The sequence below is a fragment of the Perognathus longimembris genome, chromosome 3, assembly GCF_023159225.1.
Source record: "Perognathus longimembris pacificus isolate PPM17 chromosome 3, ASM2315922v1, whole genome shotgun sequence".
NCBI classification, from domain to species: domain Eukaryota; kingdom Metazoa; phylum Chordata; class Mammalia; order Rodentia; family Heteromyidae; genus Perognathus; species Perognathus longimembris.
Window position 1 is genome coordinate 118,739,273 of NC_063163.1, and position 23,727 is coordinate 118,762,999.

The 23,727-nt window shown below is 56.0% G+C and overlaps 1 protein-coding gene across 1 annotated transcript in view; it reads left to right on the forward strand.

The window, feature by feature from the left end:
- Nucleotides 1-23,727, forward strand: part of Grik4 (glutamate ionotropic receptor kainate type subunit 4) — a 215,421-nt gene that overhangs the window by 126,973 nt on the left and 64,721 nt on the right. The window contains exons 8-10 of the mRNA XM_048344013.1: nt 9,378-9,539; nt 16,868-17,020; nt 17,644-17,748. Of these exons, the coding sequence (XP_048199970.1) occupies nt 9,378-9,539; nt 16,868-17,020; nt 17,644-17,748 (420 nt within the window). The remainder of the gene's footprint in view (nt 1-9,377; nt 9,540-16,867; nt 17,021-17,643; nt 17,749-23,727) is intronic.

Below are 23,727 nucleotides of genomic sequence, written 5' to 3' on the forward strand. Positions count from 1 at the left end.
CCGTCTGTGAGCCTCGTGGAAGGTTCTCCAGCCAACCGCGTGCTAAGTGAGACCATTTGCCTTCTCCCGGCCCACATCTTGCCCTCATCAAACCGATCTTCACAGCTTTCTGCGGTGCGCTCCTTTTCTATCGCTGAATAACAAGTTGCCAGGACGGAGCGGCTTCAAACGGCGGCGTTTATCAGCTCCCGGCGCGGAAGGTCATCATGCTGCTCAACCTGAGCGGGCTCTGCTGGGCTGAAATGAAGGTGGCCCGCTCCGCCTTCTCCTCCACGGCCCCCGCTCCCCTCCCCAGCTCCCTCCTGCCACGAGCGGAATTCATTTTGCGGAGGGCATAGGGCCGACCCCTCTGGGTTCTTGCTGGCGTGCGGCTGGAGGCCGCGCTGGGCACGGGGACCGTCCCGTCGCGTCCGCTCTGTCTGCGCGGTGCGCGCCGGCGTCCCGACAGTGGCCCTCCCCGCAGGCAGCGCTGTCTCTCCACTCTCCGGATCTCGCTGACGCCCCGTCCAGCAACCAGCCATGTGAGCTCCGCTTCGCAAGGCCTCGTGGGCTTAGGGCAGGCCGGCCGGGATCCTCTTCAATGTCAAATGTCCCACGTGGCATCACCTGAGCACGGAAGTAAAACGCAGCACAGTCACAGTCCTGGGTCGCGCGTGTGTGCTTGTGCGTGTGTGTGTGTGTGCAAACGCCCTTCGGCGAGGTGCCATTGTAGAATCACACCCACCAAACGTGCCCCCTGTGTAAACTTGTTCATTTCTTGCACTTTCTCCTCTACCACCTGGTGAAAGGGAGGGCAGAGAGAGACGTCACCAGGGAACCAGGAAGAAGGCCCTGGGAAGGACTCCCTGGTGGGATTCTACCAGGATCAGTGGCTCTGAGCAGTGGCCCCTACCAGGGATGGATAAACTGAACCCTAGGGGAAGAGTAAGCGGAGAAACCGGGGTCCTCAGAGGCTGCGCCCTGAGGAATGGGGGGCCGTGCAGAGAGGAGCCTTTGGGATGTAATAAATGTTTAGGAAGCATAGGGAGAATGAGAACAAAAGACATTATGGCAAATCATATTATTATTATTATTACATTATAAGTGCTATTGTATTACAAGCACCATTAGGAGTAGTAGCAAGTGCTGTTATTAGGAAGCAATCCAGCTTCTCCCGCGTCAGGCTCCACTCAATGTCAAAGTCATCCACAGCTCAGTTAATCACCATCAGGGTCCCCCCAGCCTGCCCCCCCCCCCGTGGTGACAGCTCACGTTCACAGCCCAGTGGGAAGCCCACACCACCGCCCCTCAGGAAACCCCGCCGTCGCTCTTCCAGTGCCCGTCGCTCCTGGAATCCCACAGCTGGGCCTTTTACCTTGGTGGGAAGATAAAACTGTTTCTGACTGCATTGCTGTCTTGCTTGGGGGCCTTCAGCGCCTCCCTGTTGCCCTGAGGCCCAAACCTAAACTGACCACTTAGGCACAGCCTGGGAGGAACTTGCCGCTCGGCTTTGTGCAGCCGCGTTCTCCGTTGCCCATGCCGCCTCCGGGCCTGAGCCGCGTGCCGTGCTGGGGTTTCCCTTGTCCCCCTTCCCGGGGCTCTGCGGCGCTGCCGCTTGTGTCCCTGCCCCCCTCTTCCCCTGGCTCACCCCTGCCCATCGTTCACCCCTCTGCGTACAGCTCAGCAGTTCTGGAAGCAGGAGCCACCTCGGCTGTGCATCGAGTGCCTTTTGCTTAGTACTCTCCAGGGCTCCCACTGAATAAGCACCTTGAGGCCAGGACCTGCCCATCACTGAGTTTCTTGTGCCCTACAGGAACACAAAGATATTGAGTGGGTGAAGGAATGGATCGGGGGGCGGGGGGGGCGGCCAGAACAGCCGAGGAATGTCAATGAGCGATGCGTGCTTCCTGCTGTGGGAGCCCCTCGGAGAGCCCAGGGGGAGCCCGGGAGAGCCCGCTGAGAGAGGGGGCGGGCAAAGCCAATGAGGAGGCAGAGGTCGCGGATGGATGGTCTCTGATTGCTCCTCGCCGGCTCCTGTACCCCTGGGAGACGTCAGGTGCCTTGGGTGTGTCTTGTGCATCGGGACTGGGCAAGGACAGACTGGCCTTCTGGGGCGTAGGTGTGGATCCTGCTCAGTGGGTCCGGAGGGCGGGGAGCCCCCGAGGTAACGGATCAAGGCCGGGTGGATGAAGCAAGCCTGCAGGTAAGCACTCGCCCTCCCTGGCCTGAGAGACGGGAGCACGCGGTGTCCACCCTTTGCCATGCCAGTTTCGCTCATGGAGATGTCAGCCGCACAGTGAATGGCATCGTTAACAGCTACTTATCGAGTGCCCAGAGACACAGAGCAGCCTCCTGGATGCGAAGTGCAGATAGTCACAGCTGCCGCAGGGGCGGTGGGAGGGGCTTCCTCCTGGCCGCGTCCTCCTCTTCGCGGGAGCGAGGGACTGAAGAGTCTTCGCAAAGAGGAGTCCACCCTGGCGGGTGATGGCGGGAGATCATTAATTCGCTTAATGAATGTACCTTGAGCACTGGCTAAGCACAAGTACCGGGTATGGTGCCGGGGACTGAGCAGCGAGCCAGAGAGAATAGGCTCTGCCTTTGAAGTCTTGTTTGTGGACTCACATGGGGCAAGAAAAGCAGAGAAAGGACAGAGTTCCTGGGAAGAATAGATATGCACGTTCAGGTCACGGGAATGAATGAATAGGAAGCATGCCGGGAGAAGAATTCAGAAGAGCCAGGAGCTGGGAGGTTTAGAACCAAATCTCCCATTAAATAGAACTTACTGACAGGTATGAATTAGCCTCCCAGCTGCTACTGTCTTCAAAGACCTATTACACAAAAAGCAATCTTCAGCCTGCAGAGAGCAGAGGCTTTGATGCAGATAAATAGACTGACAGCTACCACCGTTGGGTGAACTCTGGAGGGAAGGAGAAGATGCAGAGGGGGCCCCAAGGAATTCTGGGCTTCATGTGGCTCTCGGGCTTTGCCAAGAGAAGGGTCTAGGATGTGGCTTCTGCCATGTATCAGGTTCCCAGGAGGAAGGCACGGGCCTCCTCCGCAAGGGAGAGCCTCAGGAAAGCTGAGAGACCAGGATGCCGGCGTGAGATGAGGGCCATTCTGGTAGATGATCCCTTCCTAAATCCATTCAGTCGACATCGCCGACGGCTCTGCGTGTGTGACACATCAGAGCACATGCTGATAGGATGCAAATGCCTCCGCCTCAACGGGCATCCAGTCTTGGAGTGGTGGCGGTGACAAGCCCACGTGGCAGGGAGCTCTGAACGATGACAGGTACGCACAGAGGTGCTGCCGAGGCACCGTTCCACCTGGCTGGGTGGCAGAGGAGGCCGGAGGGGGAGCCAGGAAAGGTGGGCAGGGATCGTGAAAAGGCTTGCTGTCTAGCTGGGGTGTTTGCTGTGTCCTGTGGCAGTCACCAGGATTGGGTTGGGCATCACTGGTAGCTCAGGATCAGATTCGGAGTTCAGAAACATCTCTCAAGCCATAGCACGGAGGAGGAAACTGCTGAACTGCCAGACCAGAGAAAGGGAAACCAGTTCATCCCTACTGCGGCCCGGAAACAAGCTAGCAACGATGAGAACTGGGCTAGAGGGGATGGGGGCAGAGGGCAGGGAGGGCGTCAGGAGAGGCAAAAGAGGGAAGATGTTGGCTAGGTGCGGTGGCTCACATCTGTAACCCTAGCCCCTTGCAAGACAGAAGTAAGATGATCGTGATCCAAGGCCAGCTCAGGCAAAAAGGTGAGTATGACCCTAACTCAAGAGTTAGCCGGCAATGTTAGCTTCTGCCTGAAACGCCAGCTACTCGAGAGGTAAAAGCGGGAGGATCAGGGTGCCAGGGCTGCCTGGACAGAAGCTCAAGACCCGATCTGAGAAATAAAACAAAGCACAAATGCCAGGAGTGTGGCACAAGTTGGGGAGTGCACGCCGAGCAAGCCTCGGGCTGAGAGGGAGGAAAGAGACAGCGACAGAGAGAACGTTCTCCAATGCCAGTGAGCGAGGAGGGGCCTGGGGCAGCCACACCTGGAAGAGGCGTGGAGGGTGAAGGAAGGGAAGAAGCAGGTGTGTTCCAAATTTTGGACATTTGCTGGGAATAGGGCCTAGTGGCAAGAGTGCTCGCCTCATATACATGAAGCCCTGGGTTCGATTCCTCAGCACCACATATATAGAAAACGGCCAGAAGGGGCGCTGTGGCTCAAGTGGTAGAGTGCTAGCCTTGAGCAAAAAGAAGCCAGGGACAGTGCTCAGGCCCGGAGTTCAAGCCCCAGGACTGGCTAAAAAAAAAAAAAAAAAAAGAATTCTGCCAAATTCTGGACATTCACAGGTGGGCAGATAAGGAGTTCTAATGGCATCGCCATGTACTCTTGACGAGTTCTTCCACTATTCCTCCTTCATAATAGTAGGTTAAGAAACTGGAGTCAGCCATGTCCTCAGATCTCCCGGGGCTAGAGCACTTTACGCTGTCCGTCACTGGCCACCTCAGTGAGGAGATGGCCATCTCCGGGGGGGTGGGGCAGTGCTGGACTTGCAGCTGGGGACGCAGAAGATGCCCAGGTCCTTCTATGCTGAGGACTGGGATCTCAGTCCCACACTTTGGGGTAAGACGCTCATCTCCTAGGAACCTTAATTCCTTCTTCTACCAAATGGGGCAGGGGGTAAAACGTATCCCATCTGGGCGTGGCCTGGAAGATCCAGAGCATAGCACCGTGCCCCGTAGCTGTGTATAGAATGCGAGCACATGACCTCCGCTCCGAATCGATATTTGTGGTTGGCGTAGTTTAGAGGACAGGGGTTGAACTTGGGACAGAGGACCAAAGGCGGAGGCCTGTGTAAGCAGCAGAGACGGGGGGACTGCCTGGCATCCCAGTGTTACGGCACTGACAGAGCTGGACACGCTTCTACTACGATAGAGAGTCTAGCTGGGCTCTGGTGCCCACCATACCTGTAATGCTAGCTACTCCCGAAGCTGAGATCTTCAGGAGCACAGTTCAAAGCCAGCTTGGCAGAAAGGGGCACGGTTCTTCAATTAACCAGCCCCACAGTGTTCAGTGAAGGTGTGGCTCCAGTGGTAGAGCACCATCCTTGAGGGGGAAAAGGTAAGTGAGGCCGCTAGGTCCAGAGTTCTCCAGACAGTGTCTCGTGCATTTGCCTGGGTAGGCCTGGAACCATGATCCCCCCACTTCTACCTCCTGAGTAGCCGGTATTCCAGGCATGACTAACTAGCTAAGATCTAGAGCCAGCTCTGGCGTGAAGTAAGGACACTCACCACACAGCTGGTCCCGGGGGGAGGGTTAACAGGGGGTTGTCCAGAGCCCACAGACAAGTCAGGTGGTTCTCCTGGGGGGTGGCTTGCAGCCCCAGAAGAAGGGAGCTGTTGAGAATCTAGGGCCAGCCAGAGCTGATGGCCTTTTGCGGAAGCAGAAGCAGCGGCAGAAAGAGGCCGCCACCTTCACGGCAGATTCCCTTCTTCCTCGTTGCCTTTTAATGGTGCCTGAAAGCGCATGGAGGAATGAAGTCCTTGAGCGGGTTTATTGCAACTTCTAAAAATACTGAGGACTCGGGGAGTCGGTACGCCGCTTCCAAAAGACACAGGGCTTTCCTGTCGTCTCCTCTGAATCTCACAAGGTCTAGGAAGTATTATTTCCCCTATTTTATTTGCTTTTATTTTTTAAACAAAAATGAGTATCATGAGTCCCAGTGAGCTCATACTACTTCTGAGTCTGGTGAAGGGTAAATGGAACCCAAGCACAGAGCATTGGTTTTTCAAGCCTGGATTGGAATCCAGGCCCCTTTCTGCTCTCCAGGTGACCTTGGGAGAGCCTCTGTGCCGTCTCCCTTCCACAGTTATAAGATGAGAATGTTGGCTTCCTGTCTCCCATTGTTATGGATGGCTAGGAGATCTGAATTTGAACTCCAGCCTTCTGGTCTTGACACAAATAGCCTCACCAAGTAATTAACACCTACTAGCGGCTTGGCAAAACTTTCCTTATTTGACTAGTAGAGAGGAGATGCCTTTGGGCCAGGATATTCCCCTCTGTCGGGGGCCCTGGTTGGCCTGGCAACCAGGAAAAGGGCAGACAGAGGGGCTGCTTGCCCTCTTGGTCTACACCCGCTGCACAGAGGTTGGACTGGACTTGGAGAGAAGGGAACTCCCATGTCCCGAGGGCCCTCTGCACAACAGGTGCACCTTGTGGTTTCTGTCCATTACCCCGCACAGCAGATTCCATTATCACCTCATGAGGACATGGCTCAGACAGCCTCTGAACCCAGGGCTGTCTTATCCCCTGTATTCTTTCTAATACACCCTGCTGTTTCCTGACGACATCACTACCCTGTACAGAGAATGGTCAGCACCGTCACCAGCACAGGAGTGGCCACAAGTCCCAAGATCCGAGGCCCCCTCCCTGGATCACTGCAGAGGAGCGGTGAGGAGAGGGTAGGAAGGAAGCAATGGATCTGCTGGCGATTGACCGGGTGCGGAGTTGGAAAAGATGGGAGCTGGGCCGTCTATGACATTTCTAGTGTCAATGTCTAGGAGAAAAGCAATGTATTTCCTAGGTCCGGAATACAACTAAGAAGAGACAAGTAGGCAGGAAGAACAGCCCGGAAAGCCACTTTCCCTGCTGCTCAAGTTAGGAGATTGATAAAAGTCAAGGATGCTGGCTGGGCCTGGGCCTTGGTGTCTCGCTTTCCTCCTTGAAATTGGTCAGAGGAGGGAGTGGCACCTGGGTTGTTAAATGCTCTTCGACTTACAGCGTTAGTCAACCAGTCTTGTCTGGTTAGAGGCGCCAAAAGGCTGACTGAGTCCCCCAGGCTCCCTGCTCCTCCGGGGGACCCCTCGACGCTCATCGGGGACCATTAGGTCAGAGAGTGGACCTTCCCGTCCACTCACCGGAACACCCAGCGCCGACACTGTCTCCTGACGTGTGGACACGGTGTGGCCTGGGGCCCGGGTGGCCACCCGTTCTCCCAGTCTTGCTCTTCCCCTCTTCTCCCTGCGGCACCGCCACCGCTCTGGGGCCAATCCCAGCGCAGCTCCCTTCTCCCGGCTGGGCTTTGTCTCCCGGCCCCACTGGGTGATTTCTGCAGCCGATCGGTGAAGGGCTGCCTGTGTGTAACCCAGGGCTTTGGAAGCATCGCACCTTCAGCACCCCGTTGAGGTGCGCGGCCTGGGGTGACTGGGCCCGTTACCCCAGGCTGTTACCCAGGACGTGTCCCTTCATTCCAGGATGACAGCAGCTTGCCCATTCACGTGTGGCTACAGCCTGACCTCCAGCTCTAGTTACTAGGTCCTTATATAACCTATGTGTACAAGCACGCGCGTGCACGTATACACACACACACTTTTTCTTGTGGTATTAGAGCTTGAACTGAGGGCCTCACGCTCGCTACCACAGAGCCACTGTGCTACAGTGAGACAGTCGAGAGTTTGGCAAGGGGGGCAAATTATATTCCAGGATCAATGTATTTGGAAAGTTCGAGATGAAGTCAAATTTAAACAAGCCACTTCACGGCAGGTATTCTTTCCACCTTCACTGTGCTTGAGAAGAAAGACACAGAGTATGCAGATGGCTCCTAGCCTTGCTTGAGAATGGAACTGTATTTCCACCAAAGTTCCGTTACCAACTCCTAGAAAGCGTTGAGGACCACACTGGGAGAAATGCTGGCTGAGAAGGCTTTTACTATACATAGACTGCTGCTGGTTAGATGGTTCTCATATTCTTTTAGAAAATACATGTCAGTGGCAGCAGGAGAGCCTAAGTTTAGACATAAAGAATTTCCTAACTGTAAGAATGCTTGGAGAGTAGAATCCCAGCGTGTCCTGGGAAATTGCAGTGAAAGAAAGCGCCGTCCCCTTTCTTATCCTTCTGCAAGTCCTCTCAGAGTCGTCACAAATAGAATGAATCACGAAGGACGCTCCTGGGAGCTTTTGATCCAAAGAGGCCTTTGAAAGTAGGATACGGTGGAGGGATAAGAAGGTAGGAATTAAGAGGCAGGAAGACAGACTGCCTGACTTCTGGACAGAGCATCTCTCGGTGCCCGCGATGACCATGTTCAGCCTCACTCTGCCAGAGCATGCACTGAAGGAAGTTCCTTCCAAACTCGGGTTCCTAAGGCAAGTGGAACTGAAGGAGGGGGCCAGATCTCTCAGCAACGTTTCAGTCACAGTCATCGACGGAGTCCCTCTCATTTACCAGAGAGGATAACCCTTTATGTAGCCCTGAAACAATACAGGAGGTTGCTAATATTATTGCTTCCATTTAGCAAAGTGTGGACCTGAAGCCGGTAAGGTTAAAGACCTTGCTGAAGGTTGTGCATCCGGTTGAGAAAGCCCTTATCCACGCAATGTCTCTTCTAGTCGGTCTGGACATCTAAGACACCAGGGCTCCGCATCGGGCTGTGCGTGTGGGATGAGCACAGACGTGAGCCGCGCGTCCGCCCGCACTGCAAGGATGTTTTCCAGCCCCGGCATCCGCCGCCAGCGAGGCCCCTTGCTTTCTCCACAGCAGCCTGGCTCCGCGCCCCCATCGCCTCAGCCCTGCCAAATGGACTTCTTCTCATTAGCCATCTGCCCCTCGGCGCCTGCCGGGAGCCCACGGCACGTGGGCAGCCGTCCTGGGAGAGAGTCAGGACATGATAGCGGCTTAAGAGTCGACACATCCTCTGGCACGTCTGTGCTCCCCTAATGGGAGTGTGACAGAGTCCAAAGTACACTTCATCCCCATCCAAGTGCACTCCGCAGGGCGGGGTGGCTCCAAAGGAGTCTTGGTCAGTCCGGCGTGCCAGGCAAAGCCAATGCAGGGCCGGGCACTGGGCAGGGGGGATGGGAGCCAGGGGGCACGGGAGATGCCAGGGGCTAGGGGAGCAAAGTCTTCAGCAAAGAAGGCTGCCTGAAGGAGAAGAGCCTTTCTACCTGGCCGGGAAGCCAGCCCAAGGCGCCTGCCATCTGTCACTGAGAAGGACCACGCAGCAGATGTGGCTTCAGTCTGGGAAAGATGGACTGAGCCACCCAGGAAGGTGTTTTTCCGGCACAATGCTGTCACATCCTTCAGGCCCTGTGTGACCCGTGTTAGACCTTCAGTGGACACGCCCCGCCTCCTCCAGCCACACACGCTCCATGTTTCTTGCCATCTCCATCCAGTCCTGTACCTGCCTTGCTGACAGGCTGCTTCGCTTATGTCTGTTCTTAATCCGGGCACCCTGACGCTGAGAGCTCCCCCGGGACCCGCTCCCTGTCATTCCTGGACCCCCCCCCCCAGGTCCCACATAGCGCCTGTGTGCACTGGACTGGAGCCAGGCGCCCCAGTACGCGTCCCCGCGGGCCCTTCCCCGGCTCCTCCTCTCTAACTGTGTTCTCTGTTTCTGACCGCCGGGTCTTTCCAGGAGTTCTCCCTCCAGAGAATGGACAGCCTCGTGGACGATCGTGTCAACATCCTGGGATTTTCCATTTTCAACCAATCCCATGCTTTCTTCCAAGAGTTTGCCCAGAGCCTCAACCAATCCTGGCAGGAGAACTGCGACCATGTGCCCTTCACGGGGCCTGCGGTAAGTGCTCCCCACCCGAACACCGGAGCTGCTCCTCGGAGCCCCCCGGCCTCCTCTCCACATAGTCCCTGTGGGCTGGCCACTAGGAAACAGGCCTTTCCTTCTCAAGTCCCCGCTCGGAGGGCCAGGTGTGGGTGTGCTGGGAAATACGGGGGGGGGGGGGGTGATCTGGGCGTAGTGAGCTCAGAACACGACGGTAGGTCACCAAGGCACCCGGGAGATCTGGAGATTTACCGTTCAGAGCCAGCCCAGGCAAGTTTGTGAGCTTCCATTTGAGCCAGTGGCATCTTCGCGCATGCCAGGCATCCCAGCTGGGTGGGGGAGCACAGGTGAGCCCGCGTTCCAAGCTGACCGGGCATCAAGGGAGCCCCTCTCTTGAAATTAACCAACAGAAAAGGGGCTGGTGGCATCGCCTAAGTGACAGAGGGCCAAATAGTGTTGACGATGACAAAGATGATGATGGTGGTGGTTGGTGATGGTGATGGTGATGGTGGTGGTTGGTGATGGTGGTGGTGGTGGTTGGTGATGGTGGTGGTTGGTGATGGTTGGTGATGGTGGTGGTTGGTGGTTGGTGATGGTTGGTGATGGTGGTGGTTGGTGATGGTGGTGGTTGGTGGTTGGTGATGGTGATGGTGGTGGTTGGTGGTTGGTGATGGTTGGTGATGGTGGTGGTGGTGGTTGGTGATGGTGGTGGTTGGTGATGGTTGGTGATGGTGGTGGTTGGTGGTTGGTGATGGTTGGTGATGGTGGTGGTTGGTGGTTGGTGATGGTTGGTGATGGTGGTTGGTGATGGTGGTGGTGGTGGTTGGTGATGGTGGTGGTTGGTGATGGTTGGTGATGGTGGTGGTTGGTGATGGTGGTGGTGACGGTGGTGGTTGGTGATGGTGGTGGTGATGGTGAGGGTGGTGGTTGGTGATGGTGGTGGTTGGTGATGGTGGTGGTGATGGTGGTGGTTGGTGATGGTGGTGGTGATGGTGAGGGTGGTGGTTGGTGATGGTGGTGGTTGGTGATGGTGGTGGTGATGGTGGTGGTGACCGTGGTGAGAGCTCTGTGTGAAGGCGGCCAGTTGTCATCGGTGATGCCAAGTGTCTACCGCTGAGAAGCGCCCGCGTTTGTTAGGCAGGAGCCTCGCTACTAAAGGGCCTTCCAGTGGGCAGAACGCGAGACACTGAGCAAAAGCAGCAGGTGCTGAGTTTAAGTCCCAGTCTCAGACCTCCTTAAAACAAATAAAAGGCCTTTTGGAGGAGATCTGCTTTCTCATGTACAGACAATGCAGCTGAGGCACGGGCTGGGAATCGGGGTGGCGGGCGGGTAGGGATCAGCCTTTTGCCGAGCGAAACTAGGTGACAAGGCTCCGGGCTCCTCTTCCAGTGCTCTTTCCCAGCGGCTCATCGAGGGAGCTTCCTTTCTGTCCCCACTCAGGTGCGGTTTGCCCTGGATGTATGACACAGATGGAAACCTTTCCTTGGCCATTTTCTGTGGGTTGGCCATTTTTGCTCTGTGGGGCAAGTCAGGTAGCGTTGCCGTTCGATGTGTTGCCAGGCGCGTTCTCGGGGGGGGGGGGGGGGGGAGGGGGCAGGGCTGTGTGGCTTTCTACACCTGTCCTGCCTGGGTCTGTACATCATTCCACCTTACACGCCCTGTGTGATGGCAGCCCGGGAGGTGTCACCTGAGATGGGCCTGTGCTGCCCCCCGCCCCCGCCACCTCCTGAGGAAACTGTCGTAGCCTCTGCATCTTCCAGGCAGTAAAACGGAAGCTCAAGGAGGTCGAGTGCTGTTCCCTAAGTCTCGCAGCTAGTGACCAGAGAGCCAAGGGTCAGACCGCAGACTTTACCGTATGCTCCACCATGTTTACTCGTAACCCACTGCACTGTAATTGGCGAAAGGAAGGGAGTGAAGGGGTAGGTGAGAAGGATGAGACGGAGAGAGGTAGAGGTGCCGGGAAAGGAGTCAGGCCTAGGAGACGGCCTAGAGTAGTAGGAAGTTCTCTAATGGGCTGCGCCAGCCTTTGATAAGATGTGCCTGGAGGAAAGGCAATGGCCAGACTTCTGTACCCACAGGTGCCATATTGCTAGTGGGCCACCATGGTAACCGGTGGTCTGACCGTGGACATGGCCACCTTCACAGAACCCGGGCCTTAGTGGCTGTGTAACCTGATGGGAATCTCAGAATGGGAAGTGGGGTAGACCTCAGGGAAACATCTAGAATCTTTGATGCAGAGAGGCGGCATGGAGAAGGAGGCTAGGAAAGGTTAACGGGTGCTGGCAGCACACCGTTCCACACTGGAGCAGGTGGAAGTCTGCAGGAAGGACCCGGCTGGGGGGCGGGGCACCAGCAGGACCCGCGCCAGCCTGGCCCGTCTGGCTGTTCTTGTGGAGGTCATTCCCAGCGCCTGGGGAGGCACCGGTGGGAATTGGAAGGCCGTCAGCGGAGCATCTTCCCACACCTTCCACGCGTGGCGCCTCGCCCCGTGAAACCGAGCATCCTCGTGTGGTGATTTTGGTTTTGCTCTGCCGCGGAGGCTCACACTGTCCATGCCAGTGAAACCCTTCCAAGGACCCGCGTGGGAACCACGCGTAGTCTCTCACACAGGTGGTGGTCACTTGCTGGAAAGAGCTCAAGCCTTGGGGCCGCAGGACCTGGGTCCAAACACAGGTCTTGCCGCGTGATCTCAAGTAGTCTGAGTCTCCTCCTCCTCCCTCCAGGCCGTAGGTTCTTCATCTGTCACGGTTGGCTAATTACGCTTGACCACCTTCGAAGAATGGCCGTGAAGATTAAATGGGGATAAGACCCAATCTCCAACTCTCCGTTATTCATTGGATAACTTTATTTGACGGTCTATATGCCAGGTGCTGGAATAGGCATTAGTAAGTAGATCAGACCGCTTTTGCTGCATAAATGCTACATAAATAACCGTTCACAAAATCTCACTAGCACTCGGCACACATTTATTTCGCTCATGTGTCTGAGAGTTTGCTAAGGATTAAGGCCATGCAACAAATAAAGTTGGCACGTTTAGCCTGGGCCTGCCAGGCAGCTCTGTTCCCCTTTCTCTAGAGAAGCAAACAGTCTAGAGCATGGTGCCACCCCAGCAAAGAAACTAGAGACCCACACGACTGCTGAGTCCCAGGCCCCCACGACAGGCACACTGTCATGTCTTTCCCCTCGGTAGCTTGGCCAGAGTAAGGTGCATAATCAGTCAGAGAGTGAGGAAACGTGATCCGCCCTTTAAACGGGAAAGCACAAAATCACACAGCAAAGGTCCGAATGTGTGGCTACCAGGTGAGGAGACAGACGGGGACCCGTTAGGCCGGGCCAACGCCGCTGTGCTTTGAGGAAGCCTCCTCATCTAGGAAAGTGGTCCCTAGAGTTGGGCTGCTCCTGTAGGTCTGGGAAGATTTTCTAGAAGGGTCCTATGGGTGCAGAGACCAGGCTAAGTTTTCTAGAAGGTAGGGGAGTAAACCCCAATCACGTGGCCACATTAGGCTGCTTTGGTCAACCACAGATCATGTACCCAGCAGTGGCCCCATAAAAATGTATTGCCGTCTCGGTTTGTGTAAGCGCACTCGGTGACATTTGCCAAATGATGCACTTGACTAATGACACACACTTTGCAGAACGTGGTCCTGTCATTGAGCCTTGCAGGGCTGTGGCTCGCTGCTCCTTTCTTATGTACAAGGCTCAGGGGCAGGGAGCTGGGCAGCCTTTGGGACAGACCAGAGATCTGGACTGTCTGATCATGAATGAAACCGGGTTGTTAGAACCCAGGCCCAAAGTTCAGGAATGCCAAGGTAGGTCCAGCCACACTTGCCCCCATACGCCAAATAAAGACATGGTGAAGGGTGGAGGAAGGAGACTTACTTCGTGGCAGCCATGGCCATGGGTTAGGTAGAATTGGGGACAAGGAGCCAGAAAAGCGCGTATGATTCACACAGTCCCAGGCTGAGTCTTTGTCTCGGGAAGAGTTCCGCTTTCCCGTTGGGACAAGCTGCCCGGCAGGTGGTCCCCGGAGTTTGGGGCTGTTTCCTTGCAGAGGGTGGAGGAGGAGGAGGCCCTGCCCGTTGGAGGGGCAGTTTGCCTCGCACACAGAGGCTCGTCAGTTCCTCTTCTCTTTGGTGGAGCCCAAGGCGGTTGCCGAGCGACCGCACAGAGAGGAATGGCTCCGATCGAAGGGCAGCGGCGATACGAAGATGGCCTTTGTCCTTAGGGCCCAGCATGAACATTTCCGTGGCCTCTCCCCGAGGAGGCGAAGTGGCTGCCCTGGTGTAGCAGCCCCTTAGAGTCCCTGGAACGACAGCAGCCTGGCCCTGATCCGCTCCCCCCTTCCCACGCTCCGGCCTCAGGAATGGGCGGGGGAGGGTGCTTTGGGTGGCTGGATATGCTTGGGGGGGGGGTCCCTCGGGGCTGGGAGGGGGGGGGCGCACCTGGCTGGGAGACGCCGGGGTCCCCTCCGCAGCCGGAAGCAAGTGTGTTCTTCCGCGCGCAGGAGTCTCGTGTGCAAACGCTGCCCTGGCTCGGGGGCATGCCACGGAATCAGCACCAGGTTTCTTGTGTCCTCGTGGAGTCCTTACCAGTGGTGAAGGACGGTTGTGTTTGCGGGGGAGGGGAGTGAGGAAACTGAGGCCAGGCTGGGTTCGGTGGCGTAGGAGGTGGGGTTCCGGGTTAATGCTGCCCGGATTTGAGCCTACCTCTGCCCTGGATGACGTTGGGCCGGCCGGCTGTGGTGTCCGCACTGCCCGTGGAGGAAGGAGGTTTGCAACCCCGTCATCTCCCGAGCAGGGGAGGGCAGGGAGGGGCTCCGCGACGGAGCGGCTCGGCTCGCCGGCTCGCCCCTGGGAAGCTGTGTGTGTCTCTCTGCGGTGGAGGGAAGCCCACCAGAAGCCCAGCTCTTGTAGGGCAATGGAAGTCGGGAAGTTGGAGTCACTTCCAGGAAAAGAGCCTGGTTCCTCTCTCCCCGCACCCCACGCTGTACAAGAGGCCCCGCAGCTTTAGGGCTCTTCTATGGGGGTGGCCTCCCTCTCTCCCCTGCCCTCCACATTCCTCATCCTTCCTCCGCCCCGACGTGTCCTCCTTTGTCTACCTCATAGGCGAGGCCCCCATGCTTCGCGCCTTCCTGATATTCCAGGTGGCTCTTGCAGGACGGGGAGCCCAGCTGGCAGGCGGGGAAGGGGGCGCTGGATGGAAGGTATTGTGGGGAGGCGCACGCCGGGGCGGATCTGCCAGGTGGCCGGCAGAGGGCCACAGATGCGCCTCTTGCCTGAGACAAAGCAAGCGGAGAGGGTGCTGGAAAGGGAGCCACGCACACCCAGTAGTTTCCTGTGTGCCATTCCCATTAATCACGCCACAAAGAAGGAGAATTGTGGGAAATCATTAAAATTACAGATGGCGAGATTAAGTAATTAGAATTTGGGCTAAAGCAGATGTTTGTAATTAAGTGTTTATTTCATTGAATAAAATCCAGATTGGTAAGAACGATTCCATGAGATTTTAATGATGCCCGCCCTGGTATTATATCGGGGAGCAGAGTTTAAGTTCAGAGCGGTTCAGCGACAAATGGGCATCCAAGAGGATTCTGGGAGCCCAGTGGTCCAGGGCTGTGGGGAGATGAGGGTTACAGGTGTGTCTAGAAGATACTCTTATTTTCGTTTCAAGGGACGGGAGGACCCCCGCCACCACTCCCTGATTCAGAATGGACTCCTCTTAATTTATACAGTCTTTCATTCCCCGAAACAATTTGCAAACAGCTCAAAAGAAAATAACAACGAGGAAGCCAATGAAAATATAAAAACAAGAGAATCAGGGGTTCCTTGCCAAACAGCATAGTGGTGCCAAGAAAGACGAGAGGATTTTAAATGAGGCCTGAGCAGTTGGAGGGCTCGGTATTTAGAAGAGATGGGGACAGGGACAGGACAAGGAGAGACCTCGGAAACACAAAGCGGGACGGCAGGAGGGACGAGAACTGGAAGCAGAGGAAATGGAGGGTTGGGGACGGCTGGCAGGGATGCCTCCCTCCCCAAGTGGGGAGACGGGGTGGGGGCCCAGGACTTGGTCACAGAAGCCTCATTTCCCTGACTGCAGTCCCCAGTGCTTCCCAGGGCTGAATTAGTAAATAATAGCGGAGGGAGGACGCAATTAGGAGAGCAAGAGAGGCTTCAGGATGGCGCTCCAGAATGAAAGCAGGGAGGGGGGCAAGCTGTTGCGCCCTGGGAGAGCCTTGGAGACGGGCGCTGGGCGGGCAAGCCCGAGGAGCGAGAGGGGCAGGCCTGCGTGGATCGACGGCGGGGCCTGCCAAGGAGAGCTGTGTGGTGATGGAGCGAGGTCCCAAGCGTGAGGCTGGACGCTCACGGCCGAGGAGGCGTCAGCTCCGCTCAGCCCAAGCTCAAGTACGAGGGGCCTGGGACGCGCAGAGCCTTGTGGGAGCACACCACCCACGCCACCCCCCGAAGGCCTTGGGGGGGGGTGACTGGAAGCCCCTGGAGAACTGTGAAGGCCCCGGAGCTAGAGGTGTCCAAGCGAACGGCCGTGCACGGAGCTCTCCGCGCCCTCGACCGTCAGCCTGGGACTGAGGCCTGGGACAAGCCAGACTAGCACCAGCCAGACGGCAGGCGGGAGCAAGCCGGGACGGGGTGGGAGGGCGGGAGAGGCGGGGGGCTGTGGGGTCTGCTTCCTCTGTGACGCTCAGGACGTCCGCGCCAGCCAGGGAACCCCCAGCTTCCAGTCGCCAGGGTGTGTGTGCGGTGAGAGGGACGAAGAGCAGGGAGCAGGGCAGGCAGAGCTGGAGGGCAGCAGGTTCCACAGAAGCAGCGGTGTGGAGGCTCAACAGCGTGTGTGTGTGCGTGTGCGTGTGCGTGTGTGTGTGTGTGTGTGTGTGTGTGTGTGTGTCGAGAGAGAGACCCTTTGGCTACAGGATCTGCTAGAACAGAAAAGCAAGACCCCCTGCTTCCCCTTTTTGTTTGCGTTCTCTTTTCTTCCCCGTGCCCTCCTTCTTCTTCCTTTTCTTCTTTGTGTGTGCTAGTACTAGGATTAGAACTCAGGGACTGGGCGCTGTCCTTGAGCTTTTCTTGTGGCCAGTCCTTGGGCTTGAACTTGGGGCTGGGTCACTGGTCCCTGAGCTCTTTTGCTCAAAGCTAGTGCTGTCCCACTTGAGCCGCAGTTCTACTTCTGTCTCTTTTTTGGAGTAGCTAATTAGAGGTAAGAGTCCCATACACTGTCCTACCGGGGCTGACTTCGAACTGCTGTCCTCAGATCTCAGCTTCCTGCGTAGCTAGGATTACAGGCGTGAGCCACCCGTGCCCGTCTTAATACTGCCCACCGTCTACCTCCCCCAGCTGTCCGCGGCTCTGCTGTTCGATGCCGTCTATGCCGTGGTCACTGCGGTACAGGAGCTGAACCGGAGCCAAGAGATCGGGGTGAAGCCCCTGTCCTGTGGCTCGGCCCAGATCTGGCAACACGGCACCAGCCTCATGAACTACCTGCGCATGGTGAGGAGCGGCTGAGGGTCTGGCCTAAGGGGGCGGGGGGGGGGAGCGGGGGGCAGGGGAAGGGGGGGCAGGGAGAGGGAGGCTTCCCAGCCCAGCATACACAGTCATCTCTGGGGACCCCACTTGCCAGCTCATCTCTAATGCCCACCGGACATCGATGGCAAGCTTGTTCCCGAGGCCGTGGGCCTCAACTAGCGTCCTGAGTTCCAGGCTTGGGGCCTCACTTCCCCGCAGCTATGGTCTTCACTCCGCTGGACCGGGGCCAGGCTGCGGGGAACGGCGACTGCACTGGGAATCACAGGTTGGAAACCTTGAGTTTGCCTTCCCAGAAGCATCCTAACTTACTGCTGCCCAGAGACCAGTGACAGCCCAGGACCTGCGGGGGGCGCCACCTCCAGCGAGCGTCCCGTCGGCTGTGACGCACGCACTTGGTTTAGGGTGTTGGTGTAGGGCTCCCCACCTGTGCTTCCAGACGGTGTGGCTGAGAAGGAGTCCGCAGAACCAGCCTTGAGAGCCCGTCCTTTCTTGGGCCTCCCCAAGTGGCCCGTGGGTGCCACTCAGTGCTTGGTGCTAAGTGCACCAGGGGGCCTATTTGGTGCTGTAACTCACTCTGTCTTGGACAGGTAGAATTGGAAGGTCTCACCGGCCACATTGAATTCAACAGCAAAGGCCAAAGGTCCAACTATGCCTTGAAAATCCTACAGTTCACCAGGAATGGTTTCCGGCAGGTAAGCCTGCCGGGCTGGGCGCCCGCCACTCCTCCTCTCTGCTCCTCTCCCGCCCTCCCGATGGCCTCTGTGTCCCTTGGAGTTGACTCCCCATTCTCTCCTGTCTGCTCGGCTCTGTGGCCCACCAACCCCCACCCCGGGCGTTCCCGATCACTCTCCTCCGCTCCTGTCTGCTCCCATCATTTGGGGCTGCTGTGTCCTCCGTAGCTCCTCCCATCCTCTCCCTCAGTCAACCTCCTGGTCCTCGTGTCTCTGATCCTGTGTATGGGAGGAACCTGCAACTCCACCGTCATGCCAAGTCCCTCTCTGAAGGTCTCCTTCCCCCGCCCCCCCTCCCCCCCTCTGGCAGCATGGGAGTTTGAACTTGGCATGCCCGTGAGGCAACTGCTCCACGGAGCCCAGCCCCCAGCCATTTTTTTTTTTTTTTTTTTTTTTTTTTTTTTTTTGGCCAGTCCTGGGCCTTGGACTCAGGGCCTGAGCACTGTCCCTGGCTTCTTCCCGCTCAAGGCTAGCATTCTGCCACTTGAGCCACAGCGCCGCTTCTGGCCGTTTTCTGTATATGTGGTGCTGGGGAATCGAACCTAGGGCCTCGTGTATCCGAGGCAGGCACTCTTGCCACTAGGCTATATCCCCAGCCCCCCCAGCCATTTTTGATTGCTTAGCTTTGAGACAGAGTCTTTCTTGGAGCAGGCCCCTAGACCTTGATTCCCCCGTTTGAGGCCTTATAGTTGAGATGAAAGGCACACGCACTACCACACCTGGCGTCTTTCCATTGAGATGGAGTCTCACAAACGTTTCTTCCCCAGCTGGCCTTGAACCGTGATCTCAAGGCTCATGGAGACCAGGCAGTGGGCAGGACCCTTCCTGGAGGATTCTTCTTCTTGGAAAACCATAGGGGCAAAGGCAAGGGTGTCACGCTCACGTTTTTGCTCAGGCTGGCCTTAAACAAGGACCTCCCTGACCTCCGCCTTCCAAGTAGTTGGGGTTATAGGCATGCCCAACGACATGATTTCTAAGCAAAGACAACAACCACCGTTTTGTGTATGTTCTTGAGTGGGGGGCAAGCTGACGCGGGCGGCCAGGAGCTGGGGATGGCCCGTCACAGAGTGGTTATTCCCTTCATCTAACAGTCATTTACTGAGCACATACTGAGTGTCAGGCAGGAAACAAACCTGAGAATGGCTGAGACAGCTCGCAGTGTGGTGAGGCAAAGAGACACAGAGGTGCAATTTGGGGCCATTAAACTCAAATCATGCCCTGGGGCTCATGTTCCCGGACTAAGAAAGCAGCCAGGCTGTCAGTCTGCTTGGGGGATGGGAAGTGAAGGCCAACACTTCCTTCTTGTCCTGTGGTCTGGCGCCTTCTATGTGTGGTCTCCTTTCCAGGTCCAAGTTTTTGTTTAAACTGGCAGGCGTCTGGTTGTGTGGAAGAGTCTTCTAGCAAGACAGGCGACAGGCAAAGCAATAGGGTTGGGAGAAGATGATGGCAGAGGAGCCAGAGAATACTCTATGGCAGTAACTTTAAAAGGTGTGTTCTCGGCAGGAGGCAGGGGCACATGCCTGTCAGCCCTTTGGGAGGTGAAGGTAGAAGAATCTTGGTTCAAGGTCAGCTTAGGAAAAAAGTCAGTAAGACCCTGGGCATAGTGATCGGTACCTATAATCTCAGCTAAGACAGAGGCATATAGGTAAGACCCTTGGTCTTATCTGAAAAAAGTAACTAAAGCAAAAGCTTGGAGGCATGGCTCAAGGGTTAGAGCTAATAGCCTAGTAGGTGCGAAGGCACGAGTTCATAAATGTCACACCTAATTCCCAGGCTCCCCAGCTGTGATTTCGGATTCAGTGAACCTGGGTGTGTTTGGGACTCGGCTAGTTTCACAAGCATCTGGATGAATGATCAGAATCTAGGTGCCCCCAGGTTACCTGCCCTGGCAGTAGACACGCCGAATACTTAGTTTCTCTCCTTTGCTCTGTCCACTGTGCTACCCCGTCTGTCTGAGCTGATGTTGAGTGGGCTGGGCCACCTGGGACCACTAAAGAGGACCTTCAGCTTGACCTTCAGCTGCCCTGAGGGGCGGGCTCCTCGCTGGTCTCATGAAGTGGAGAACAGGATGCCTCTTGATGACCCATTTTCCTTCGCTGTGTCTGGCAGCTGTCCTGCTGCTTGGCTGTCTGCCTCAGACACTGGGAGTACCAAGCAGAGGCTGTGTGACCTGCCCTGGGCACAGATGTAGCTTTGAAGTGCTGGTCCCCAAGTCCCATCCCAATCACGGCCCAGCTTTGCCTCTTGACGGCCATCCTTCCCCCGGCTTAGGGTGGGTGGAGAAATGCCGGGGGAGGCGTCATTCGTGGGGAGAGAGGCATGGGGGCGGCCCTCCCAACTGCATCCAAGGCGACGCTGGCAGGGCAGGGGACTGTCGTGCAAGGACACTCGGTGAGCAGAAACCACATGGGCGTGTGCTATGAAGTTCGGTGCTTCAAGGTGTTAGTTCCTAACTCACCTCTAAGACACAGGCTTGGGGAGGGCAAGGAGCCAGGCCAGAGTTGGTGTTCAGGTTTATTTATCATCAAAGCACAAGTTCTGGGCTCTCCGGTGCTAGGCTTTCCCTTGCTCCCTGGACTCCCCACCCCCCACCCCCATTCCTCACTCCTAGACCCCCCCCCCCACATGTTCCCCTTCTCCAGGTCTGCTGCTTCACCTCCTCACACAGTCAGGGATGTTTCTAGGCTTTCTTGACTAATGGCACCGCGTCGTGCGGCCTTGGTTTCATTCTGTCTCCTCCATCTGGGTGAGTGACTATTCAGAGCTGGTTTTGATTATTTAGAAAGCACCATGCAGGGACCCAGTGGGTTGTAATTGGTAAAATGTCTGAACCAAATACCATATTCCCTGCCGGTGTCTGATTAAGGGATTATTACCATTTTAAAAATAGTCTTTCAGAATTCAGGGCTATTTTTTTACCATTTAAAAAATTACTATTTTGATTCGGCTTAGAGAGTGTTTTACATCTCGGGACTCTGCCGGAGCCTGTGTTGGAGAATGTGACCACAATGGTGTCCTGTAGGTCACATTCCAGAACAACTTGGCCTGCCTCCGATGACCTATTTATGGGCACGGAAGTCAGTCCATCCCTCAAGTTTCTGCCTGTGTGAGACCAACCATAGCCGCCAATCATTATGCGTTGAGTAGCTTTAGAATAGTATTCTCTCCCTTCTTGTCTGTGAAAAAAGCCCTCTTTGAAAGAGGCTGGGAGCCACTTAGGAGGCAGAGGTAAGGAGGGTAGCGATTTGAAGCTGACCCATACAAGTTAGCAAGGTCCCATGTGAACAAATGGTGGGTTGTGGTGGTACACACCTGTTATCCCAGCTACCCAGGAGGCCTGGGAAACAGAAACAGCTCAAGACCCTCTGAAAGGAATAATTCAAAGCAAAAAGGGCTGTGAGTGTGGTTCGAGAGACAGAATGCTTGCCTAGACCTGAGTTCAAAGTCCAGTAATGCAAGGGGAAGAAAGGGAAGGAAAGGGGGAGAAGGGAGAGGAGGAGAAGGGAGGAGTGGGAAGAAGGATGCTGGGGGAAGAAAAGAGAACAACTTTAGAAGGCCCTTAATTTCCTTCATTTAACTTGGTCTAAAGATCAGAGAGTCTGAGCAGCCCCCAAGCGACTCTGTGAGTGCTGTAATAAGCACACCTTTCATGTGAGGATAGGAAATGGCTTAACAGGCTCTAATTAAGCCTTCGAGGTTTGACATCCCCAGCTAAAGATGGGATCTCCTTTGTCTGCACCTCTGTTGGCTCTGTGTGTCACACAGCATCCCTAAGCAGACAAGGACCATGGCAACCCCTCCGCATTCGGCCTGCTGGACTCGTGGATGCGTGGCCCCACTCCTGCTGCCTGGAGTTGGGGCTTATGCCTCCATCCAGGCAAAGCCAGGCTTGCTGTCTCTTGCTTGCTTGCTTGCCTGTGGTTATGGGAAGGCTGGTGCTCCTGACATCATCATAATAGCTAACATTTATCGTCGCCTACAGGATGTTGTACATACATATTTTTAAATGCCTATCTTTTTTATCAGGGCTGCATGGAAGCTCTCCTCTTGTAGGTAGAAACACTGGGGCAGATAAGGAAATTCACAAAGCGCCAGACTCAGCTGAGTGAGCCGTGGCGGTCATCCTCATCAGAGCCTTTGCACGCATGCGTGCCTGTGTGTGTGTGTGCGTGCGCGTGTGTGTATACCTGTGTACTTGTGCATGTGTGTACATATGCCCATACTGGGGCTTGAACTCAGGGCCTGGGCACTGTTCTTTAGCTCTTTCATTCCAAGCTGGCACTCAATCACTTGAGTCAAAGCTCCACTTCCCACTTGCTTTGTGTGGTTAAGTGGACCTAAGAGTCGTAGCAGCTTTCCCGCCTGGGCTGGCTTTGAACTGTAAACCCTCAGATCTCTGCCTCTTGAGAAGCTAGGAGTAAAGCATGAGCCACTGCTCCCTGGCTTCCCCTTTCATCTTCAAGCCAGTGCAAGAACATTCTACACTAGGCCCCGAGAGTGTCAGCCCCATAACGCTCCTTGAGAATTGCCTGGGTTGGTGGACTGGACACCTGTTTGTAGCACATTTTAGATTTGTCCAGAGTTTGACTCAAACTCTGCCTCTTCAGTCTGCCCTTGGGAGCAGCCCAGAAGTTTCCATTGCTTCCTTCTCCTTCCCGGCCCTTCAGATCTGCGGTTTGCCTTCAGCTCCATTCAGTCTTTCCATTCTGGAATTTAACCTAAGATGTTTTTAACAACTACTCTTTGTCAAAGACTGGAAATGTAGGGGTGATTATCCAGCGTTAAAAGAGCTTCTGAGCTTTGGGGAAAAGGCAAAATGGCAGGCAGCTCTTACTGTGGCGTTTTCTAATTAGGTGCCTCATATTTTCTACTTCCCCGAGCCGGGGGCCGTACTCTGCCCCAACACGCTGCGGCTTGTAGCTCCCTCACCCCAGGTGCTCTTGGTTTGTCTAGCGCCCCAGGCAAGCACGAGCTCTAGAGGAGGCCCGGCAGCCTGCGCCTAAGACTTGGGGGCCTCCACTTGCCTTACATGGAAGGCTCAATTTCTGCTTTCCACGGTAGCTTGCTTGCTGGAAGTTAGTCTAAAATTTTTTGTTCTTTCTCCACTCCGGGCCCTGCGGTCAATTAGTGCCGCTTCCCAACAGATTCGGCCAGCTCTTTGCATGCGGACTTTTAGACTCCAAGCCTGCTGGGGATTCAGCTTGGCCTTGAGGGGGGAAGGGCGAGGAGAGCGCTCCCGAGACGCTGCCCTTCCCCCAGCCCTGGGGCAGTGTGGAAGTGAGCCATACCTATCTCCTTCTGGGTCCAGAACCAGAAGGGGTAGCTTTGAGACCATCCCCCACCTTGCGCCAGCGAGCACACAGGGCGGGACTATGGGAAGTGATGTAAGCCCATGAGGGCGGTCCTTGGGAGCTGCTCTTGGACAGACAAGCTTGCCAGCCTATCGCCAGCTCCTGCTCAATCCTCATCATCACTACTATATTACTGTGAGCCCCTCCCGATTAAACGGGATTGCTCTCCGAAGCATCTCCGAGATCCGAGTGCGCCTGGCTTCCTTGGTGGGTCAGGAGGGAGGAAAAGGGGATCTCGTTCGGCCGCGTGCACCTTAGGCTAGCCCGTGTCCCTTCGCTCCACCTTGGCTGCCCACGCGTGGGTCGGGCGCCCAGGGGAGAGGGTGAAAAGGGGAGCACTGATAAGGGAGTAAGCTGAGCATCCCCGCACCAGGGGAGGTGAATCTAGCTCAGCACAAGCCATCCGTTTTTGGACCACGGATCCAGTGACTTTGTTCTCACGGAGACCGGAAGCTCAGTGGGGCTGGCGGAGAGGGCTGGGGGAGAGCTTGATGAATCGACAACTGCGCTTTGTTTTTCAAGGCAGATGTAGCTCGGCTTCCAAGGGGCTACTCTGTGGAATGATGTATGTGAGGACCTCAGGCAGGAC